This window comes from Malaclemys terrapin, chromosome 1 (genome assembly GCF_027887155.1).
Source record: "Malaclemys terrapin pileata isolate rMalTer1 chromosome 1, rMalTer1.hap1, whole genome shotgun sequence".
Taxonomy (NCBI): domain Eukaryota; kingdom Metazoa; phylum Chordata; order Testudines; family Emydidae; genus Malaclemys; species Malaclemys terrapin.
In genome coordinates this window covers 319,753,245-319,776,059 of record NC_071505.1, presented here as the reverse complement: position 1 = coordinate 319,776,059, position 22,815 = coordinate 319,753,245, and the positions used below count along the sequence as shown (strand labels likewise).

General features: G+C 42.2%; 2 protein-coding genes across 3 annotated transcripts in view; both read right to left on the bottom strand.

The window, feature by feature from the left end:
• Window positions 1-1,264, bottom strand: part of LOC128829994 (collagenase 3-like) — a 20,676-nt gene extending 19,412 nt beyond the window's left edge. For both annotated transcript variants that reach the window (XM_054015574.1, XM_054015575.1), the window contains exons 1-2: window positions 1,194-1,264; window positions 23-150 (exon numbers count right to left, since the gene is read on the bottom strand). The gene's annotated coding sequence lies outside the window, so the exon portion shown is untranslated. The remainder of the gene's footprint in view (window positions 1-22; window positions 151-1,193) is intronic.
• LOC128841041 (collagenase 3-like) overlaps window positions 1-22,815 on the bottom strand; it is a 26,389-nt gene extending 3,574 nt beyond the window's left edge. The window contains exons 1-7 of the mRNA XM_054035751.1: window positions 22,687-22,815; window positions 6,729-6,970; window positions 3,364-3,512; window positions 3,058-3,183; window positions 1,589-1,750; window positions 1,406-1,534; window positions 23-91 (exon numbers count right to left, since the gene is read on the bottom strand). Of these exons, the coding sequence (XP_053891726.1) occupies window positions 23-91; window positions 1,406-1,534; window positions 1,589-1,750; window positions 3,058-3,183; window positions 3,364-3,512; window positions 6,729-6,970; window positions 22,687-22,734 (925 nt within the window). The 5' untranslated portion in view covers window positions 22,735-22,815. The remainder of the gene's footprint in view (window positions 1-22; window positions 92-1,405; window positions 1,535-1,588; window positions 1,751-3,057; window positions 3,184-3,363; window positions 3,513-6,728; window positions 6,971-22,686) is intronic.

Genomic DNA, 22,815 nt, shown 5'->3' with positions numbered 1-22,815 from the left:
AGGCAATGGAAAAGTTACTTACCTCTAAACATCAACACAATGCCCGGGCATTCGTAAGCTTCATCAATCTGGTTTGGAAGATCTGGCCAAACTGAATTAATAACAGTTGCATTTTCTCCTGTCATCTGAGAGGTTTGATGCCAGAAAAATCTAATTTAAAAAGCAAAAATATATACTTATATCGATATTCATTTATTTATGTAAATGATCTTCAGATTAAAGAGGGAAAAGATAGCGGAAGACATATGCAGAGAATGCAAAAGAGCTTGATACTAACATGACGCCAGGGATAGGTTAAGAGTAAGGAATGTCCTGTGGAATGACAATAACTAGCACTGTGAGAACATTTCCAAGTTCTCTTCATGAAGGGTTTGTGACTATTTTGTGACCATTCATGAACTAGTCTGAATGGGTTTGTTGGCTCTGAAGCTTATAAAGTTTGGGTATGAATGAACCCAGTTTTCCCAGGCTTGAATGTCATTGTAAGCCAAGGTTCAATGGGTTCTTGCATGTTCACACTGGGTTTGATGGTTCATCCTGAACCAGAAGCAGGAATGGTGGCCACACTGAGAGAATGTCATGTGACCTCCTCATGTGACTTCTCCTAGTAAACAAAGTTCAAACTCAAAATTCATTGATGAACAACAGCCCAAGTGTGTCAGTAGCTCTCCAGTTGGGGCCAAATTTGGCACCTAGTTTTTGGTGAACAATTCATGAAAAGTAAAAGGTTCGGATTTACAAATGCAGGTCAAATTTCAACTAATGCTGATTCTGAATAGGTCAGTCTGATTAAGGCCTCTAGGTGTTACCATTGTACAAATAAATAACTAAATAATGATTCAAGCATTTTGCACAGGGCCACTTTAATCTAATGCTATAAAGCACCATACACACCGACAGGATAGTTCTAGTGCAGTTAATGGATTCTGCTATATGTAAATAAAAGTTATAAAAAGATACATTTCCTTCATTCTTCCTTCCCTCTCTTCTTTTACACTCAACACAAAAATAGGTGCATAGGTGCAATAATAAATGGCAGTACTTTGGGGATAAAGTTTGGAAGGCTTTGTTCCCCTCATGGTTCCTCAGTAGGATGTGCTCACCATCTCGTTTTGGGGCCTTAAAAGTAATTAAGCGGATAGCTGTGGAATGAAATGCAAATGGTAGGGATGAATTTCGTTGGCATTACTTACATGTCCTTAACTGATTACACACATAATAGTTGGTATGGCAACACCCATTTTTTTCATGTTCTTTGTGTGTGTATCTATATCTATATCTATATCTATATCTATATCTTCATCTGCTGAGAAGTTTGGATCACCTCCCTGGGGCTTTGGCATTCACAGTTCTTTCTTCTGGACCTGTAAATATTGAGATGTGACATTGTTCACTCAGCCGTTACCTTTGGCACAGTGCTTCTGTTTCATTTCTGTGATAAAGACCATCTGCTGGTAAGCAGGATTAGTTGCGGAGGTTAAGGTGTCATAGAGAAATAGTTTGGAATGATGTTGGTAGGCAGACATGATAGAAACTGCAAAACCAACATGAGCTTCCTCAGAAATGCTAGTTAACTTTCACACAATACCATAAAGAGCTTGGATGCCTTCCATATCGTCTTCAGGAAGAACAAAGTCCCTAGTTCTAGTGTAGGTGTAAATAGGGTACATTAGAGCTTCGGGATTGCTGGAGTGGTCTAGTCCCAAAGCATGGCCAATCTCATGGGCAGCAACTGTAAACACATTAAAGGCTGCAAGACAGCAAAGCCAAATCAGAATTAGTCAAAGCAATTCAGTTTACAATCTATACTACAAAAGTGGCTGGGAGGGTCACTGCCTTTCACTGAATTAGATGTGCTCCCGTCAAAGCACACATACACCTATGCTGAAACACTCCCTCTTTCATAATGGACCCATGAACAAAAACTCTCCTTTTAATTGGCACATAAATGACCTCCACACTCCTCTGTGCTCCTAGATGGGCTCTCTCCAAGATTCCCTGTAAGGGGGTCCTGGCAGCTTCCTCACTTTCTCCTTATTGGGATATTTATGCTGCTCTTTTTTTTCTTTCTTATGCTGTTTCTCCAGGAAACCAGGCAGCACCGGTGCAGTGCACATCAGAACACTGAATTAACAGATCCAACAGAACATAAGAATGACCATACTGGGTCAGATCAAAGTTCCATCTAGCCCAGTATCCAGTCTTACGACAGTGACTAAAGCCAGGTGCCCCAGAGGGAATGAACAGAACAGGTAATCATCAAGTGATCCATCCCCTGTTGCTCATTCCCACCATCTGGCAAACAGAGGCTAGGGACTCCATCCCTGCCCATCCTGGCTAATTGTCATTGATGGACCTATCCTCCATTGTTATAGTCTTGGCCTTCAGAACATCCTCTGGCAAAGAGTTCCACAGGTTGACTGTGCATTGTGTGAAGAAATACTTCCTTTTGTTTGTTTTAAACCTGCTGCCTATTAACTTCATTTGGTGAGCCCTAGTTCTTGTGTTATGAGAAGGAATAAATAACACTTCCTTATTTACTTTCTCTACACCAGTCATGATTTTATAGACCTTTATCATATCACCCCAGTTGTCTCTTTTCCAAGCTGAAAAGTCCCAGTCTTATTAATCTCTCCTCATATGGAAGCCATTCCATACCCCTAATCATTTTTGTTGCCCTTTTCTGAACCTTTTTCCAATTCCAATATATCTTTTTTGAGATAGGGTGACCAGATTGTTGCTCAGTTTGTCAACATCCAGGCACCTGATACTTCCATTAAAGGGCCCAGGCTCACAAAGTGTTAATCAACCTATATCCCCACTGATTCATTAAGGGCACACGACACATTAAAGGCAGCCATTAGCACATCATAATGCAGGGCCCAAGTCACTGAAAGTTGCAAGATTTGGCCAACAGAGTTTGTAAAGTGCTTTAAAACAGAAAATGCTATAAAATGTAAGATGTTATTACTAGATCGCACAATGGGGCCCCAATTCCGACTGGAGCCTCTGGTTGTTATTGTATTATAAATAATAATATTGAATAGTTATTACCACCTCTGGTATCATTAGTCCAGGTTTCATCGTTATCAAAATGGATATCGCCTCCAAAGTTTTCTCTGGGTGAGAAAGCATGAGCCAGTTGATTGAAAGGTCCATCAAAAGGGAAAAAGTCACCATGCTCTATAAAGCAAACAGAATGCCAAATGCCCCATAAAACAGCTGATGAGATTAATGTAATAGGCCAAGTTCTAACCTGACATGTAACCAGGTCAAACCACTCTGGAGTGGTGCAGGGTCTAAATCAAAGCAGAATGTAGCCCATAGAATTTTAAAACACTAATAGCAACTTCCCACAGTCACCTTTTGTTCCAAAAGAGATCGTGATGTCAGCAGTGCCAAAGGAGAGTCTGAAGAAGTTAAGAGGAGTCACGTCAGTCCAGATTTTGAATGCCTCCTGGATTGCTTGGTCCACCTCTTCCTGGGTCAGATCAGGAGTGTATTTCACAATTCTGTTCATTAGCACATGCATGGCTTAGAAAACCTTTCTGTCTACTCATGGCAGAATATTTGAAATGAGTGAGATGCACAGCCTCACAATTTTTCTGATGCTTGTCCTAAAGTGTAAAATATAATGTCCTGAATAAAGGTCATACTGCAAGGAATGTTTACAAGTACAATAAAACCTTTGTTGTCTCTTTGTTTTGCTTCATAGCAAAATTATTTATTAAACGTGTTCAAGGCTGATGAAGAAAGTACTGACTATTAAAAACAGCTGTGATATCATTTAACAACAAGACTATTAAAATTCCAGACATAGATAAATGTTAGAAATAGAGCTTGTTGTAGAAAAAAAATTGAGGGAACAGGGAGAGGGAAGATTTGAAAAAAAAAAAGATGAAAACCAGAGGTGAAAGTAAGCCGGTACGGTACGGTATGGTGTACTGGCAAGAGCTGGTTCACCGTGCTGGACTGGACCGGCTTCTCTGGGGGTGATTTAAAGGCCCCAGGGCTCCAGCCACTGCGGAGAGCCCCGGGCCCTTCAAATCACCGCCGGACCTCCGGCAGCCGGGTTTGGGCGGGGATTTAAAGGGCCCGGAGCTCCGGCCCCTGCAGTGGCCAGAGCACCGGGCCCTTTAAATTCCCATCTGAGCCCTGGGTAGCGGCGGCCAGAGCCCCGAGCCCTCTAATTCGCCCCTGAGCACTGGGGCTCCCAGCCGCCTCTGCAGCTGGTAGATCCGGGGTGATTTAAAGGCCCTGGGGCTCCCAGCCACAGCCGGAGCCCCAGGGCTTTTAAATCTTTAAAGGCCACGCCTCTTCCCGTTGAGGCCATGCCCCCGCTCAGGACTCCGGCGTACCGGTAAGTCCATTAAGTTACTTTCACCCCTGATGAAAACCAAAACCTTTTAGTTTTGTTAAAGATTCTTAACAAAAAAAAAACAAAATAATTTAAGGAAAATGGAGAGTTTCTGTGAAAATTTTGTTGCTCCAAAATAGCTATAAATAAAAAATTTCTGAATGAAAAGTGTTGAACAGTTCCAGTTACACACCATAAAATACATCTATTTCCCTCTCCTCCTGTCCTGGAGGAAAAAGTGTTGTGTCTATGCAATACATTAGTCCACACTGCTTTCCAGTGACAGAAGGCCCAATTCTGCTATCCTTGCTCAAAGTAAGTAGAACCTTACTCTGTGAGTAGGCCAAATAATGTACATCACATGCAATTATTTGACAACCTTAATGGGGTGGTCTTTAAGCTCCCCCCACCTTTTTAAAATTAAAGTAAGTTCTGCTCAGTAAATACAATACCTATGTATCAAAGACAATGTTAGCAATCTGAATATTACAAAGTCAACTTTGACATTTTCAACCCAAAGAAGCCCAAACTGAATTAATCTGGCAACATTTACCATCTAAAAATGATTCCCCCATCTCTAAAGTTTGCCCAACTTCATCAACTTCACCAAAACCTATTAAACATTTTTGTGCTGGGACTCTGCCAATAATTTTAATATATGTATGTACGGCACCTAGCACAATGGGGCCCTGAACTCACTTGGCACCTTTTGGAGCTACCATAATACAATTAATAATACTAATGCATAATGTAAACTGAGATCAGTGGGCTTCAAAGGGACTCTTGCATGTAGTGAACAAACAGGAATGAGTTTCCATTGCAGATAAGTAAAAACCATTTTGAACCTAATTTTGCAGCATTAGACATTCTGAATGACTATGAAGAAAGAGAGAAGAAAGATCTAGGCATAAGAAGATGACAACCTGAGAGATTTTAAGCACATATGTATACAGATGTCATGGTCTGTAATGCTGGAAAGGACCACTGGATCTAGTTTTGAATTTATCGAACTTCAATTTCCACCCACTTATGCCTTGTTCTGTAAGGCTGAAAAGCCTCCCACCTTCAGATATCTTTTCCATGTGTTATTTACCTATACACCAGGGGTGGGCAAACCTTTTGGCCCTAGGGCCACATCGGGTACAGAAATTGTATGGAGGGCTGGGAGGGAAGGCTGGGGGAAGCTATGCCTCCCCAAACAACAAGGCGTGGCCTCTATCCAGCCCCCCAGAACTCCCACCCCCATCCAACCCCCCCTGCTCCCTACCCCTGACTGCCCCCCGGGACTCCCGCATCCTATCCAAACACCCCTGCTCTCTGCCCCCGACCATCCCACCAGGACACCCGTCCCCTATCCAATCCCTCCTGCTCCCCACCCCCGACCACCTCCGGGACTCCCACCCCTATCCAATCTCCCCTGCTCCCTATCCCCGACTGTCCCCCTGGGGCTCCCCTGCCCCTATCTAACCCTCCCTGCTCTCCACGCCCCATGTTACCTGTGGGGTGGGGGGAAGAGGGGCTTAGTCCTTTCCCTGTGTGTTTCCCCTGTTTGTTTGGCTGCTCTCTCTGGCAGTCGGGCAGTGCTCGCTCCCTGTCTGAGCTGGGCTGCTGGGGACAGGGCAAAAGTATGCTGGGAGTGGAGGGGGGCTGAAGGGGAGGGGCCAGGGGCTAGCATCCACCCTGCTCCACTGCGCTGCTGGGGAGTTGGGCTGGCTCCTCCGCAAGCCTGTCCTGACCCCACTCGCTGGCAGGAGCTCGGGGGCCAGAGAGAAGGGTCCTGCGGGCCGGATGTGGCCCGCGGGCCGTAGTTTGCCCCCCTCTGCTATAAACAGTGACTAAGTCATTTTTCAGACTTCTCTTCAATAAGCTGGATAGATTGAGCTCCTTAAGCCTCACATTGTATGGCTTGTTTTCCAGTCCCTGGATCATTTTTGTGGCCCTCCTTTGAACTCTCTCCAGTATTTCCACATCCTTCTTGAAGTGTGGAGAACTGGAGATGGTATTCTAATGGTGGTCTTACCAGTGTAGTATACAGAGGCAAGATCACTTCCCTACTTCTACTTGATATTCCCCTTTTTATATATCCAAGGATGATGTTAGCCCTTTTTGCCACAGCATTGTACTGAGACCTCATGCTCAAGTCATTATCCATAAAAACCTTTAAATATTTTTGGATTATTATAGGTATATTGTAAATATATGCACGCAAATTATATAGCACTGATTTTTAGCAATATCATCAGCAGCAGAGAAGCAAGAGAACCTTTTTTTTTTTTTTTTGAAGAGCTATAGAAATCAATGGAAAGTATTGCCCAGCAAAAACAAAGAACTAAAAGGGGGGGAAATGCAAAATATAGCAGACTCCTTTTACCTGTATGTCAAGTTATAAGATGGCCATTTGATTTTCCTGGGGAAAAAGTTGTACTCTGCCACATCAGGGACACCACATTTTGGTTGTTTCATGAGATCTAAAGTTTCTGAATCCAGCCAGCCATTTATCTCCTGGCCAAAGAATGACTGCATATGCTGGAGTCGACATGCCAGGCAGTCTACGCTTCTTTTCTGCACAACGTCTGGATTAAAGAGAGCTTTGTAGAAGGCATCCAGATAACTCTGAAAGAATATGAGAAACACGGCACTTTGTGAAACAAAAATATGATGAATGAAGAAGAAAGTGGGTTAGATGAGCTAGATACCTCTGCAAAGTCTAGGTCACTATCCGTGATGGCATCAGTTTTGAATGTTGCCATTCTAGGAATTGGCAATGGCAAACAATGTGCCAGACAACAGAGTAGGAAAGTAATGGAAACAGACATCTTCATCTTTATCATGTATGATTACCGAATACTGTTGAGCACCCTTTTATAGGGAAATAGCCTTTTATAATGAAAAATATTGAGCATTTGACTCATCTCCTATCCACATGATACTGGTACATCCTCCCTCTAATTCAAGGACACAAATGGTCTGTATCACATTCTTTTACAAAAAGTCAAAGCCTGTTGTTTAAAAGTTAAAAATAGTGTAATCTCTCTTTTTCCTTCAGGGCTCTGTCTCATGGAAGGTAACTTTTTTTCTACAGAACCGGTGTAACACAAGCAGTGAGTGACAATTGTAAGCACACACAGCGTACCTCATTCTAAACTGGAGAGACCACCTCTACGGTAAAATGATATTAAAGTGCCAGTTCTTCTTTGGTCTCTCTGCTGACTGACCCAGGAAGCCGTTTAGAGTTACACTGAGGTGTGTATTTAGATGAGGACTGACACCACCCACTAATTTCACACAGGACCACTGAACATCTCTGACACCGATCGTTAATTTTAATGACACACCCTGCCCAGATCCCACAACGGATTTTTTGTGGGCGCAGGGATCTGTACAGGAGAAAAGACAGGCAGTGCAGATTAAATAATTAGAGCTTTAAAAAGCTGGACTTGATCATGCTTTTGTGAATAAAAGCATCTCGTTTAGTTTGCTATTATTTATTGGAATCGGGTTATTTGTTACTTCCCAGGATCCACCAAAATGCTCATGAACTCCAAGAGTTCCATGACTTCTGGCACAAATGATTATCCATAATGGAAGTGCATTATTTGTCAGCCATTGTTCACTACTCTTTATTCCCCCATTTATAATATACCAGTCATCCAATAAGGGATGAGAAACAAAACCATATGATTGAAGTGATCGGCCCTATACTTCAAACAGTAAAACACTGCAGTAAACAGCTTCTGAAAGATACATGGGCCTCAGTACAGGAAAGACTTAGGCATGTATGCACAGTGAGTAGTTCTATTGGAAACAGTGGATCTTAGTTTGAAAAGTATTCCTTCAAACTATTTTGTGACACACTGAAACATTTTTAAGAATATCTAGCAAGGTTTGCAAATGATTCACCTTGATCACCTTGATCCATCGGTCTTTCAGCCCTCATTTAGATTGTGTCAATTACAACATATCTTCCATTCTTCTCTTATCTTGGTCTTCCTTCTCTATGTGTGGCCATGCCTCTTCATGATAAAATCTTCCCATCTCTTTGGAGGTCATCCGAGTGGTCATTTCAGTTCCCGTGAGTACCACTTGGTAACAGCTGCAGTCCATCGACTGTCAGTGTTCCTAGCTATATGCCCAGTCCATCGCATTTTATTGTACCTGCTTTCAACAACGACATCCTGCACTCCACTCTGTAGTCTGATCACTTCTTTGGGGACTCCGTCATGGATTGAAATCCTCAGAATTCTTCTTTCCATCGCACTCTCTGGGACAGACAGGTGTTGCTCCTCTATCTTCGTCAGTGCCCAGGTTTCGCTGCCATACATCATTGCCAGCAGTACTGTTGAGTTGAAGAGGTTGGCGCGTGTTGCCTTGTTGGTTTTTCCTTTGAGGACAACCTTGATAGAACTGAATGAACACCAACCTGCTTTCTTTCTTTGCGAGAGTTCACCTTCCTAATCATGGCGCATGTTAATTTCTTGGCCCTAATAGACATATTACTCAACTTCTTCTATTTGTTCTCCCTTGACTATTATTTGCGCTTTTGGAAAGGCATCAGACCATATAAATTTTGTTTTAGAGCAGTTCATTTTCAGTCTGACTTGGCTGATTTTTGGGTCGAGTTCTCGTAGTATTTTCTGTAGTTTGGTAGTTTTTTCGATGATCAACACGATATTGTCCGCGAATCTGAGGTGGTTTAACTGCTCTCCGTTGATACTGATTCCACCCTTCCAGTTCATCTGCCTCATTACCATTTCGAGGCAGGCTGTGAAGAGTTTTGGTGAAACTGTGTTTCCTTGCTTCACGCCTTTTTTGATTCGGATGCAAAGGGGAGTGTCGAACAGAGTTATAGCCATAGTGCAGTGAGAGTTTGCTTCCTTTAGTAGTTTGATGTAGTTTGTAGCATCACTCTCCAAAAAAGGGGTTGAATTTGTAAAGAATGGTATTTGTAACAAATAGTTTGACCAGATCTAGTCTATGTAATAGAGATGAAACCAAACTGCAACATTTGGATCTGTATCCTAGTTTCAAATCTCCAGAGTTTCTGGGGATCTGCGATTGAGATCATTATAGACATAGAGGTCAGCCATGAAATTAAGATCTAGATGTAAATTCAGATGCTATCCTTCCCCCCACCCCCAATATTTGAAGGTGTTCAAGGTCAGTGGGGTTTGGTGTGGGCCAGTTGCTTGTCCAAATGGTAGCAAATTCATAATTTTAGGGATAAAGATTTAAAAAGCATGTAAGTCTCATTTTAGGAGCCAAAGTCTCAGGGCTGGTCTACACTGGGGGGGGGAGGGGTGTCGATGTAAGATACACAACTTCAGCTACGGGAATAGCGTAGCTGAAGTCGACGTATCTTATTTCGACTTACCTTGGGTCCTCCCGGCACGGGATCAACGTCCGCGGCTCCCCGGTCGACTCCACTACCGCCGCTCACCCTGGTGGAGTTCCAGAGTTGACGGGAGCGCGTTCGGGGATTGATATATCGCGTCTAGATGAGACGCGATATATCGATCCCCAATCGATCGATTACTACCCGCCGATTCGGCAGGTACTCTGGACGTACCCTTAGGTGCCTAAGTGCCTAGGGGGCAGATTTTCAAATGTGTTTAGGTGCCTACAGATCCAGAATGGCACCCAGCAGGATTTACAAAAGCCCCTGAGCAGGTTAGGGGCCTAACTCACATTGGAATCTATGAGAGTTAGTCACATAACTTGTTCCGATGCTTTTGTAAATACCATTAGAAGCCTATCTGCATCTTTAGGCGCTGTAAATATCTTTAAAACTCTGGCCCTAAGTCGCTGTTGAAAATGGGACTTATGTTCCTATGTCACTTAGACACACTTGAAAACATTGCCTTAGAAGACTAGATGTCTGACAGAGACAGCACCACTTTAAAAAAAACAGATTGCTATTCAAATTATTATACATAATAACCTGAGCAGGAAAGGAAGAACAGAACACCAAGAATGCAGCTTTCTCCATGCAGTTTCCAAACACAAGGGTTGTTTTACCTTGTTGGGCAATTCTAACTACAGTGTGTCATCATTATCTCTGGCAGGAAAAGAATAAATAACAGGAAGAAGTGATAAATTTCATGCTCAAAGCTGAGACTCCAAAAAAACCATACATGACAAAGTAAACTGTCAATGACTCAATTTACAGGATATATGGTTCAGTGGCCACCAGTTAAGCAACATGCAAGTGTTTGTTGCTTTCTTAGAAATGTTAGTAATAAAACAGTGGGGAAAAAATACTAGTACTTAGCACTTATAGAAGGTCTTACAGCTTCAAAGGGCTTTACAAGCATTAAGTAATCTTCAGACAGCCCAGTCAGCTAATTAAGTGATTATTATTATAGAGAAAAATGTAAAATTTGGAAACCTGAGGTAGTGAGATTAAGGCCCAAAATTTCAAAAGTGGCCTTTATTTTGGGTGCATTAATTTATGGCTGTCCAGCTTTACACATGTCGGGTCTGATTCTCAGAGAAGCTAACCACCCCCAACTCCCTTTGAAGTCATTGCGTGGTTTGGGTGCTGATGCTTTTGTAAATACCATTAGGAGCCTATTTGCATTTTAAGCACCATAAATATCTTTAAAACTCTGGTCTGAAATCAGGCCCCAAAACTGAGCCACCCAAAATTACAGAGCGCTTTTGAAAATGTGAGCCTAAATGACTTGATCAAGGCCTCAGAGAAAGTTAGCTGAAAGCTCAAGGACAAGAACTGGCTTAGTGACTATGGTGGCAAGCTTGCAATCCCAAACAGCTGGCAATTGTCTTCCCTGTTTATAACTAGGCCTGGCAGAATTTTTATTGTTTTATGATTTTCATGGAAAATATCAAAATTAATTTTTTATTGATTTAAATTTTTACAATTGTGGATAATTATGCGGGGGCAGACAATTATTTAATGACAGTAGCCATTCAGATTCAGTAAGTTACAGCTTTAGAACCATTAAAACACAAATTGTCAGCATCACAGATCAAAATACACAAGGTAATTATCCTTAAATAAAACTCTAAGACATTCTCAAGGAGCATTTTTTCTTACTTTGTCTATTTGTAAATTTCAGTTATTGTTAATTAAAATATTTTTTCATCTGTTTGTGTGTGTGTGGTGAAATTGACGTTTATTGACATTTACTGATAAAAATCTAATCCTTCCAAGCCTATTTATAATATTTCTAAAACAAATTAGGGCAAAATGTTCTTTGCAGTCCAATCCCCCAGCCAATACATCTAACAAAGTAATGTCTACTAGCACTGGTCTTCCACACCAAATCACTATCTGATCTCTCCTTGCCACCTGCCTAGGTCCAACCAGATGTCCCCATGATGGCGACCCAATACAGAAAAGAAAAAATGTGTAGGTTCCTTCCTCTTGAACCACAAGCAATGCACAGTAGTGATCAATATGCTTAGAAACAGGAATATGAAGAGGGAGAAAAGTTCCAGGTGATTAAATGACTATCTAATGCTATCTGCAAAATGCTACTTGTAAGAAGCTGAACATTTGATAGTGACTTGGATCTAGTGTTTCAGTTGGGCCCATCTCTAATTCTTTCATTAGGGGATTCAGAGCTACAAGTCAGTACCAAGTCAATAAAAGTAACAAACTGCCTGTGAGACCCCAAACAAGCATTTGTGTTGCATGCAGCTTATGTGCACAGTTGTACAGGATTAATTAATTTTATGCTTACTATGATTGAAGTGAACTAAATCTAATCTCTTATGAACTGATAAGATTCAGTACAAGGCCCTGTGAGTCATATGAATACTGTGAGTCAAGCCCTGGTCTCAAACTCAAACAATACTTGTGGTTTATTAAAGAATGGGAAGACAAATGATGTGGGGAACTTCCTTGTCCTGTTCTCTGGAAAAAGAGAGAGGAAGGTGTTGCATACCTTTCACAAACATTTTAAAGCTGGTATTTTTCAGTGAATCACCATTTCCACAGCTAGTAATAAATAATAGCCCAAAAGCACAAAAACAAACTGTTGGCGTGCAAAATGGTTTCATGTTAAACAAGGGCCAAACTTCATTGCAGAAAGTGAAGAAAACAATTAGAGGGACAGCCATTTTAGACTTGATTCTTGATTCTACATATTTTTAAACACCTATATATATTTGCCACTATATGGCCAAACCCTGCTAGGAAAAATATAGAGGGTATTTCCTCATCTCCCAGTCTTCAGGCACATGATCCATTTTTAATGTATGTTACACTGCTATGAACTTTTGTGCTGCAGCTCTCTTTTACCAGTCACTAACTGCACTGGCCACCTCTTCCAACAACTGCAGCTGGTTCTTTGTAGAGTTAACCACCTCTATTTGAAACATTCTAGTTAATATATTTGACTTGCTTACATCAGTATTTCCACATAACCTATAATGTTTCAAGTTTCTGAATACTGGGTACATATGGTAAAGTGCAACCAGAGTCTTCTAGCCATTAATCTGAATTGCTGTATGCTGCGGGGGCTGGGATAGGTAGAGAAGGTAGTTAAATTCTAATGTAGTGATGACCATCTTGATCACCACCAGGAATTGATGGGACTTCCAGAACTAGAATCATGGGCTGCAACAGCTTGAGCTAGATGTCTAATTCCCAAAACTGATGTTTGTAACCATCCATATCTTCTTTGGAACGGACACTGGGGAGGATGCGTAACACACAGTGAAGTAGGTTACTCCTACATGGCCTGAGTTCATCACATTTTGGACAGCAAATATCTGGGTTTGGAGGAGGGCACAGCTTGCCAGAAGCAGTTAAGATTTCTTCCTAATGAAAAATGACTAACCATGCACCCACATGAAGGAGAATGAAATGGATTTGCATTAAAGCTTAATGTGTCATTTGGATTCCAATTACAGAATAAAATGTTTGTGTATGTCATTTTGTGAACATCCTTATGATTGTTACCGGTGAAAAAGCTGCTGACTGATTCTTGTCTCACTTACACTCCAGTGCAACTCCGTTGAAGTCGGAGGAGCTACGCTGAATTGACACCAGGGTAAATTGATTAAACTCTGGCCCATTATTGTCTTCACATCTTGGAAACAGCAATGTTGTTATGCACCTGAATTATGACAACAAATGAAAAGAAATGTAGTGGCTTTAAACACCTATAGCCAGATTCTTTATACAATGCATTCCTGTTCTCGTTTGCCATACATGTCCCTTCTACCCACAGAATCTGATTCTTGCCTTGGAGACAATGCACTTCTCAGGGGTTGTGGGGTGGGGGAAGAAGGGGAATTCTCACTCCTTGTGGGCACACTGTCAAATTTTCTTAATTCCTGAGATTTACCCTCCTCCAGACATGCCCGATTAATGAAGGATTGTTCCCCACAATTTGATTTCAGGTACTTTGCCCTGACAAGCTTTACACCTCTCAATCAGTGGGGTTTCTGACATTTTCTTCCAGTCAGAGAATCACCTTAAGGAAACTGTTCCTGATATGAATTTTAATTGACCTTAGTTTCATGCTATTATCCCTAGGAATGCAAAGAGGCCCATGAACCCTAACCTGCTCACATCTACCTCCTTATATTAGGGTCTGACCCTGTTAAAGTACATCTACACTGCAATGCAAAACCTGTGGCATCAAGTCTCAGAGCCTGGGTCCACTGACTCGGGTTCACGGGGCTCAGGATGCAGGCCTGAAAACTTCAGTGTAGACATTCAGGCTGCAGGACAAGACTATAACAGGGTTCAAAAAAGAATTAGATAAATTCATGGAGGATAGGTCCATCAATGGCTATTAGCCAGGATGGGCAGGGATGGTGTCCCTAGCCTCTGTTTGCCAGAAGCTGGGAATGGGTGACAGGGGATGGATCACTTGATGATTTCCTGTTCTGTTCATTCCCTCTGGGGCACCTGGCATTGGCCACTGTCGGAAGACAGGATCCTGGGCTAGATGGACCTTTGGTCTGATCCAGTATGGCCGTTCTTATGTTCTCATGCTGGAGCCTTGGCTCTGAGACCCTCCCCCTCACAAGGCTTCAGAGCTTGGGCTCCAGCCCACGTCCAAATGTCTATACAGCCATTTTTAGCCCCGCGAGCCGTACTCAGCTGAGCTTGGCCAGCCATTCCATGACACCGGACTTTTATTGCAGCGTAGAAAATACCCTGAGATTCTGAGTACCAGGTGCAAGGGCGCTGTCTGCTCCGAAAGGGGTCAATGGGTGTGGCGGATTCTCAGCAATTCACAAGATCAGGCTCTTATTGAAAAGAAGAACATTAAAAAATTTGAAAAATTGTAGAACTGACAACACGTGTGCTTAACTTTTCCATTTCTTCACCTAGCCCTTAATTACTCACCCATCCCCTCTTTTGTTTGTAATATGGGGGTTGGACTAGATGACCTCCTGAGGTCCCTTCCAACCCTGATATTCTATGATTCTATGATTCTGTGTTCATTCTGATTCTTCAGGGCAGGGACCTGGTCTCACAGATGTCTATAAGGCACCTGGCATGCTGTGGGAGCTCTGCAAATAAAATAAATAACAGAACTGTCACTGGAACTGTCCAATCTAATCTAATAGTTACCTAATTTCCAATCCAGGCCGAAGCACTGGGTGAAGAGTGACCAGCTATGCAAGTTGAACAGTAACCACCATGTATAACTTCATAGTTTTCCTCACCCTTTTATGAAGGATTACCATGTTCTCCCACATCTCCTCATCATGTTAAGGAAAGGGATGGCATTCCTCCTAATGTCCTCTGGGCATCCCTTCACACCTCTATGCGTCTCACACCTATGCAATGGTAGTCCTGTTCCATCCAGTGTTGCCAACTCTCGTGATTTTATAGCAAGTCTTGTGATGTTCAGTGTTTTTCTCAAAGCTTTTGGAGTCACATGGCTACTCGCATGAGTTAAATTTCTCAGGTGTATAAATCTTTGCAGCATCAAACCCTTACACAGGAATCCTGATGAGACTATACATTTGGGAGGGAGCAAGAAACTTTTTCTTGTATATGCATCATTACTTAATACAGTGTTTATAAACAATATTCTCTAAAGCAGAGCAAAAATGGGGAAGAGCCATGTTTTATATGAGAAAAATACTAAATTGGGAAATATTTTGAAAAATGTACAAAGATACATTTTGCAAACATGTGTTTTCCCCTCATACTGGAAGGAGCTTGTTCTCAGGGACCGAGTAAGGTAGTATCCTTGGATCTGGGCACCATGAGCAAGTTGGTTTCAGATGAAGCAGTGAATCAGAGGTAGAACAATGGAGAAGCACATGCACCAGAATTGGGCCCTCCTCCATTTGTTTTCATAGAGTACTCGAAGATTGGATCTCAGACTCAAATGGTGAATGTGACATTTATACAGCACTGGTTTGATTTGATCAGTCTGTTGCCTTTTCTCAGATTGGTCAGTTGCATCAATTTGGCATTCAGTGTGTGTGCAATATGTGGGTGAATTTAGTGGATGCACATGTCAAATGGGAAGAGCATGTTCGTGTCTTATTTTGCTGTATGTTATGCTACTTTGCCACTTTACATCCATTTTCTGGTCAATTTACATGCAACTTACACTGACATTTATGTCACTGCTGCATTTGGCCCATAGACTTCCGTGGGAGTTGCCTCCTCTCATTCTAGGCTTTCTCCAGAATGAATTTGCATGGAGAGCAGAGAGGCCTTTCCTGCTGTTAGGTTTCCGTCAGGAGTCAAGGTTTGGCCATAAATCCTCTTCTGTACAGTGTGTGGTAAAGCAAAAGAAGTAAGTTTGTGTTGGAACCTTATGAAGGATATGGCTGGCCTTAACCGAAAGTAGGCAAGCAGCTGTATTTATTCTTCTAGCAATGTAACTAAATGGAGAAGCAATTCATAGCTTGACACTTTGTTCCCGAAATTTCTCTTCTTCCTTTGCCCCAACCCCTATTGCTAAAGGACCCACAAATTGCAAGGCTGGCCAGAGTTAAGCAAATTATTTATGCTGCAACTGGGATTCCTGTTGGAGGAGTGCATTAAAATTAAAAGGGAAGTTTCCCTTAGAAAAAAGTATGGGCCTTCCTGAGGCCTAGTTTTCCTTAGTTACATGCATTGTGCCTGGTTTGTAATCCATTTGACTGGAAAAAGAAGGAAGTTAAATGCTTATCCAAGCAACCCCAAAACTTTTCCATACTGGTGAGAACTATAATAGTGTAAAGTTTTACTGTGTTGTACAACTAAAGCCTGAGTAAAGAAGGACTAGTAGCGAGTAGGCGGCAGGTTAGAAATGTGAAGCAGTTAAATTCAGTGAGGAGGTAAAATGCGTGGGTGAAGGAGACTGTGGCTGATAGCAGATGTGGAAAAGTAAATGTATTTGTAATCTTAGCTGTCTCAGGGCTCACCCTCTTGTATTGTAATGTCACAAAAATGATGAATGAAGCCTAATAAACAAAACATCTGAGTCATATTCTGGCATCAAACTCAGACAGCAGCTAATAATTAGGTCAATAAAAGTGTGCAGGGGAATACCTGCTGCTTATCTTGAAGTTTAATTTTTGTACCTGAGAGGGAGAATTTGTACTTCATTGAGGAAATATTTGCTGCCTATTAGCAAACAAGTTCATATGAAATGCTAGATGTGAAATAATAACAATATCTCACACATAACATCATTCATTCCAAAAGATCCCAAAAGAACTTCGGAGATTATAAACAACAAAATAATCCTTTCCTTCATCAATGCAACAGGGCCAGCTTTGACGTGGCACAGCAGCTGTATACTACTGCATGTCAACCCGTGATACGTATGAACATATTTAAAACCTGAGATCTATTTATTTCAACTTCTGCCTTGAATAGCTGTAAACATAATAGATCCTACAGGTGTAAACCACACTCACTCAGTGTGGCACTATGTCCCCCTCTAGTTGTAGCTGAGATATATAGGGGTTGATGAATATGTTTCCTATAGGCAACAGGTGGAAGTCTTTTAGCTCATTCAATAGCGGTTCATACCTCAAGATCCAGAGGTACCAAGTTCACTCCCCCCAGCCAATGACCCACAGTTGTGTTACAAAGACAATAAATAACATATTCTAGAAACGATAAACACTGAAATCCAATACAATAAGAAATTCATGCCAATGCCCTACAGTTAGTTTTATATGTACAGTACTTAACACTAGCCAAAATAAAGATTTCAAAGAAAACCATTTTCTATTTGATTACCTGATGATAAGCTGAAATGTTTATTTTTAAAATACTTACTAATATCATATTTTTATGCCTCCAGGGCAAAAGTTAATACCGACAATAAAACAGAATGAACATTTGCACAAGCCTGAGACCTGTTTTTTCATAGCATTGCACAATACCTGATCTCACTATGTATGTTGTTTCTGTTATTTTAAGTTAGTCATGGATGGAAAATGCCAACTTGCAATTAAAACCACATAGTGTCCAATCCTGTTGGTTTTGTACAGACAAAATTTAGGGCAAGATCTAAAATATAGGATAAGTTCACTACTTATTACACAGATGCCTATTATGTACATTAACTACCAAACGTTAAGAAAAATAAGTTTTATATTTAAATAACACCTTATGCAAAGGATAGGCCACAATGTGGCACTAGGAGAAATTCACACATAATTATTACATGGAAATGTAGTCTTCCCTTTTAGATATAGGTGGCAGATTTTTAGGCTATCCTTTATTTTGTTAACAAAATTAAACAAATATAGAAAGTTATAGTCGCTGTTTGCATTTCTGATATTTGGGATTGAGGGTTTCATATTGGAGTCTGTCTGGATCTGTAATATGAGATAAATAATTGGAGATTTTATAAGAAAAATATCTGTCTGTTGTCATGTTTGTAAGCTAACATTTTGGAATATTTCAGTGAGTCTGGCACTTATTTGTAAATGAGACCTTGAACAAGTTCAGAGAACTACATCAGAACCTGGTCAGGACCATATCCTCCACTTCGAATAGAAGAGTTATTTTCCCCAAAACAGATGAAAAGCTGTGATCATAAGGACTGAGCAAAACACCATAAGATTTTTAGGTCAAATTAATTGCTAGTGTAATTCCATTGGTTGCTATAAAGTTACACAAGAGATGAATTTGGTCCGGTGTTTTGGACTTCTCATCATATAATTATAGGGGCAAAATGAGCATGAGAAGTGGTTTTCTGGCTTTCCCATCAATGTAGTGAGTGATCATTTTGGGAACTAAAACAACAGCAGGCTACATTTATATTGTTGTTTAGTATTTTCTTTTTCATTAAATGCTTAGGCAAATCTTCCCTTTCCTCTGACTCTTTCTTGGCCTGAATAGCTATGAGTGATTTTTGGAAATAATATCCTGAATCAACTGAAATGATTAAAAAAGTCCTGTTCATTGAATCATACTGACAGAACTTTTCCCCACATTCTCCTTGGCTTGTAGAAGCCGTTGAACTTTTACCGTATCCTTTACAGATCTCAGGTGAAACTAAATAAAAAGTACTTGTTTTGGGACAGAACAGCCACATACATAAGAACAGCCATGTTAGTGACCCTGCCAGCAGGTAGGGGATCTTGGGGGACAACTACTGCACTGGTGGGGTGCAAAATAAACTTTATTAAGAAAATGCAAAAACAGGGAAAATTCAATAGTTAGGGGTACGGGGTTTGTTAAGGTAGACAATTGGGGAGGGGTTTCTTTTAGTAAATAGGATAGGGGGCTTCAATAGTTGGGTCCAATACAGTGGGGTCCAATACAGTTGGTAACCAATTAACACTGAAGTATAAATGTAACAGGTAGCTAACAGTTCCTATGTAAACGGTGTGTCACAGCAGCATATAACTAACTAACAGTTATGGGTAAAATGTGTAAAATAACCAACAACTATAGGTAAGTATCAGAGGGGTAGCCGTGTTAGTCTGAATCTGTAAAAAGCAACAGAGGGTCCTGTGGCACCTTTGAGACTAACAGAAGTACTGGGAGCATAAGCTTTCGTGGTTAAGAACCTCACTTCTTCAGATGCAAGTAATGGAAATCTCCAGAGGCAGGTATAAATCAGTGTGGAGATAACGAGGTTAGTTCAATCAGGGAGGGTGAGGTGCTCTGCTAGCAGTTGAGGTGTGAACACCAAGGGAGGAGAAACTGTTTCTGTAGATGGATAGCCATTCACAGTCTTTGTTTAATCCTGATCTGATGGTGTCAAATTTGCAAATGAACTGGAGCTCAGCAGTTTCTCTTTGGAGTCTGGTCCTGAAGTTTTTTTGCTGTAAGATGGCAACCTTTACATCTGCTATTGTGTGGCCAGGGAGGTTGAAGTGTTCTCCTACAGGTTTTTGTGTATTGCCATTCCTGATATCTGACTTGTGTCTATTTATCCTCTTGTGTAGTGACTGTCCAGTTTGGCCAATGTACATAGCAGAGGGGCATTGCTGGCATATGATGGCATATATAACATTGGTGGACGTGCAGGTGAATGAGCCGGTGATGTTGTAGCTGATCTGGTTAGGTCCTGTGATGGTGTTGCTGGTGTAGATATGTGGGCAGAGTTGGCATCGAGGTTTGTTGCATGGGTTGGTTCCTGAGTTAGAGTTGTTATGGTGCAGTGCGTGGTTGCTGGTGAGAATATGCTTAAGGTTGGCAGGTTGTCTGTGGGCGAGGACTGGCCTGCCTCCCGAGGTCTGTGAAAGTGAGGGATCATTGTCCAGGATGGGTTGTAGATCACTGATGATGCGTTGGAGAGGTTTAAGCTGAGGACTGTAGGTGATGGCCAGTGGAGTTCTGTTGGTTTCTCTTCTGGGCCTGTCTTGTAGCAGGAGGCTTCTGGGTACACGTTTGGCTCTGTTGATTTGTTTCTTTATTTCCTTGTGTGGTTATCGTAGTTTTGAGAATGCTTGGTGAAGATCTTGTAGGTGTTGGTCTCTGTCTGAGGGGTTGGAGCAGATGCGATTGTACCTCAGTGCTTGGCTGTAGATGATGGATTGTCTACACCACACAACACCACACGATCCACCTAACCAGATCAGCTACAACATCACCGGCTCATTCACCTGCACGTCCACCAATGTTATATATGCCATCATATACCAGCAATGCCCCTCTGCTATGTACATTGGCCAAACTGGACAGTCACTACGCAAGAGGATAAATGGACACAAGTCAGATATCAGGAATGGCAATACACAAAAACCTGTAGGAGAACACTTCAACCTCCCTGGCCACACAATAGCAGATGTAAAGGTTGCCATCTTACAGCAAAAAAACTTCAGGACCAGACTCCAAAGAGAAACTGCTGAGCTCCAGTTCATTTGCAAATTTGACACCATCAGATCAGGATTAAACAAAGACTGTGAATGGCTATCCATCTACAGAAACAGTTTCTCCTCCCTTGGTGTTCACACCTCAACTGCTAGCAGAGCACCTCACCCTCCCTGATTGAACTAACCTCGTTATCTCCACACTGATTTATACCTGCCTCTGGAGATTTCCATCACTTGCATCTGAAGAAGTGAGGTTCTTACCCACGAAAGCTTATGCTCCCAGTACTTCTGTTAGTCTCAAAGGTGCCACAGGACCCTCTGTTGCTTTTAACTCTAGGTAAAAATATGTCACAGTGGTGTAAATGTAAAATGTGAGGTGTGTTAGAGAGAAAAAGGGTAACCAATGGGGTTTTATGCTAGACTTCAGTAATACAATTGAGGTTTGAGAGCAGCAGGAGCGGGGTGAACACGTGGGGGAAGGGATTAAAAGAGAGAGAGAGAGAGAGAGAAAGACAGTGGTAGAGGAGTGAGGTTGGGGGATGGGGGAAGAGGAGCACGTGGTGGAGCAGAGACCAAAGGCAGAGGCGCTGCGGAGGGAGATTTAAACTCAGGGAGATACAGAGAGCAGACAGGCTGCAAGTTTAAACAGCAGAGAGACTGCAACGAGGGTAGGGATCGGATACAGAGGGACCTAGACAAATTAGAGGATTGGGCCAAAAAAAACCTGATGAGGTTCAACAAGGACAAGTGCAGAGTCCTGCACTTAGGACGGAAGAATCCCATGCACTGCTACAGACTAGGGACTGAATGGCTAGGTAGCAGTTCTGCAGAAAAGGACCTAGGGGTCACAGTGGACGAGAAGCTGGATATGAGTCAACAGTGTGCTCTTGTTGTCAAGAAGGCTAACGGCATTTTGGGCTGTATAAGTAGGGGCATTGCCAGCAGATTGAGGAACGTGATCGTTCCCCTTTATTCGACATTGGTGAGGCCTCATCTGAAATACTGTGTCCAGTTTTGGGCCCCACACTACAAGAAGGATGTGGAAAAATTGGAAAGAGTCCAGCGGAGGACAACAAAAATGATTAGGGGTCTGGAGCACATGACTTATGAGGAGAGGCTGAGGGAACTGGGATTGTTTAGTCTCCAGAAGAGAAGAATGAGGGGGGATTTGATAGCAGCCTTCAACTACCTGAAGGGGGGTTCCAAAGAGGATGGAGCTCGGCTGTTCTCAGTGGAGGCAGATGACAGAACAAGGAGCAATGGTCTCAAGTTGCAGTGGGGGAGGTCCATGTTGGATATTGGGAAACACTATTTCACTAGGAGGGTGGTGAAGCACTGGAATGCATTATCTAGGGAGGTGGTGGAGTCTCCTTCCTTGGAGGTTTTTAAGGCCCGGCTTGACAAAGCCCTGGCTGGGATGATTTAGTTGGGAATTGGTCTTGCTTTGAGCAGGGGGTTGGACTAGATGACCTCCTGAGGTCCCTTCCAACCCTGATATTCTATGACTGGGGAGCTCGGGGGGAGACACGGGCAAGCTCGGGGGGTGGGATTAGGGCAGTGGGAAGACAGACTTAACCACAATTATACAGAACACAGTAAAATCTTATCTATGATCTAACTTAACCAAGACTACACAAATTAGCAAGTAACAGAACACAATGCAACAATTTTTTTAAACCTAACTTACAGAGCACAATACAAACAATTCTTTAAATCTAACTTAACCACAGCTATGCAAAATGAAATTACAATTTATCTAGACTAAGAACCTGATTCTAATAGGTGCACCTTACACTATGCCGCTTCTTTGATTGGGAGGGGGAGCAGTTCCGGAGGGCAGAGTGGTGTGTGCCCAGGGTACAGCCCCGGGCGGGGGGAGAGGGGGGAGTTAACTAGTGGTGGCTGCAGCAGTGGGGTGGCTGCAAGCCAGCAGCCCAGGATACAGTCCAGGAAGGCACAGCCTAGCAGCAGCACAGGCTTATTTCCAGCAGCAAAGGCGCTGCGGAGCAAGAAACAGATTACAGATACAGACCAAGGAGTTAGCTTGGGTCTGTCTGCTAGGGAAACAAGGCCAGCAGCTAGGACAAGGGAAGTTTGCAAGAGGTAGTTCTTACCAATCCCCAGGACAGCAGCAAGCACAGAGACAGGAACGGCAGTAGCATCGGAGGATGGAGAGAGGACTCGATTCGCTTACAATAATCAGGAGATCTCCAGGCACAAATTTGTTGTTCATGGGAGGGGAG